This window comes from Plectropomus leopardus, unplaced genomic scaffold (genome assembly GCF_008729295.1).
Source record: "Plectropomus leopardus isolate mb unplaced genomic scaffold, YSFRI_Pleo_2.0 unplaced_scaffold8647, whole genome shotgun sequence".
NCBI classification, from domain to species: domain Eukaryota; kingdom Metazoa; phylum Chordata; class Actinopteri; order Perciformes; family Serranidae; genus Plectropomus; species Plectropomus leopardus.
In genome coordinates, this window is record NW_024695316.1 from 563 (window position 1) to 1,654 (window position 1,092).

The window sequence follows — 1,092 nt, forward strand, 5'->3', positions numbered from 1 at the left end:
TGAAAATGTGTAATGAACAGTTAACAGAAAATATTGGTACCAAACTCACTATCTTTGTCTATGTGTCGCCACACCAGTAAATAAGCAGGTAAATAATGTAAATAAATAAATACAAAGAAATAAAAATAGAGAAATGCATACATTAAAAACAATAAATACATGAATGCTGTCTTAAATACTTAAATAAATACATGCAGACATAAGTATAGAAGACAGAAATACATAAATAAGTAAATGTAGCTGTACAAACTTATAGCAATAACTTTATGTATCTACATGTCACATGTATAAATACAAACAGTACTGTTGAACTTAAAAAGATCAATATACAGCAGCTGTATCAGGGGGGCCATGGCCCCCTCTGGCACCCCGTGTAGGTGCCACTGCCGACTTGGTTACCACAGTCATATTTTCTCCACTTTTAGCATAAAAATGCATCTCTGCAGAGGGAGTAAACACCAATAAGGATCACTGCATCAGATCATATACAATGCATTGGTTTGTTGAAACTCTGACATCATGTCCTCTTCTTTTTTAAGGCGGTCTAATTTGTCGAGCGCTTCTCTCCATGGCTTCAGATCACAACGTGCACACCTTTGTTTCACTGTCCTCCCCGCTGGCCGGGCAGTATGGAGGTCAGAGAGCTTCATTTCATGTTTAAAGCATGTCTGTATGATGCGGGGATGATGCCATTAAGTTAACTCACCAGAAATTCAAATAATATTGTTTTGTAAAAATTTCCTGTTTTTCCTCCACAGACACAGATTACCTGAGGTGGGTTTTTCCTCACTGGATGAAGAAGACAGTGTTTCATATTTGCTACAGCAAAGTGGGACAGAAAGTGTCTATCTGCGACTACTGGAACGGTAAGGAAGAAAATTTGATCAGCTGAACGTATTTACCTTCAACTGAGGACAAGCTGCACCTGATCTAACATTCAAACAATGCAAAGATGCTGCAACAGATATTTATTTATCTTTTCTCCACAGACCCTCACCATAGGTCCCGCTATCTGCAGAGCAATGACTTTTTGGTGAGGCTTAATGGTGACAGACCTCACAACAACATGAAAGGTAGCAGACTGAATTACTG

At 38.5% G+C, this 1,092-nt stretch overlaps 1 protein-coding gene across 1 annotated transcript; it reads left to right on the plus strand.

The window, feature by feature from the left end:
- Window positions 1–214: 214 nt before the first annotated feature.
- Window positions 215–1,073, plus strand: LOC121940417 (lysosomal thioesterase PPT2-like; the record flags this gene model as incomplete). The annotated part of the gene is made up of 3 exons (XM_042483195.1): window positions 215–635; window positions 759–866; window positions 990–1,073. Coding segments are annotated over exons 1-3 (259 nt in total), but the record flags the coding sequence as incomplete, so codon positions are not given.
- Between the last annotated feature and the right edge of the window lie 19 nt (window positions 1,074–1,092).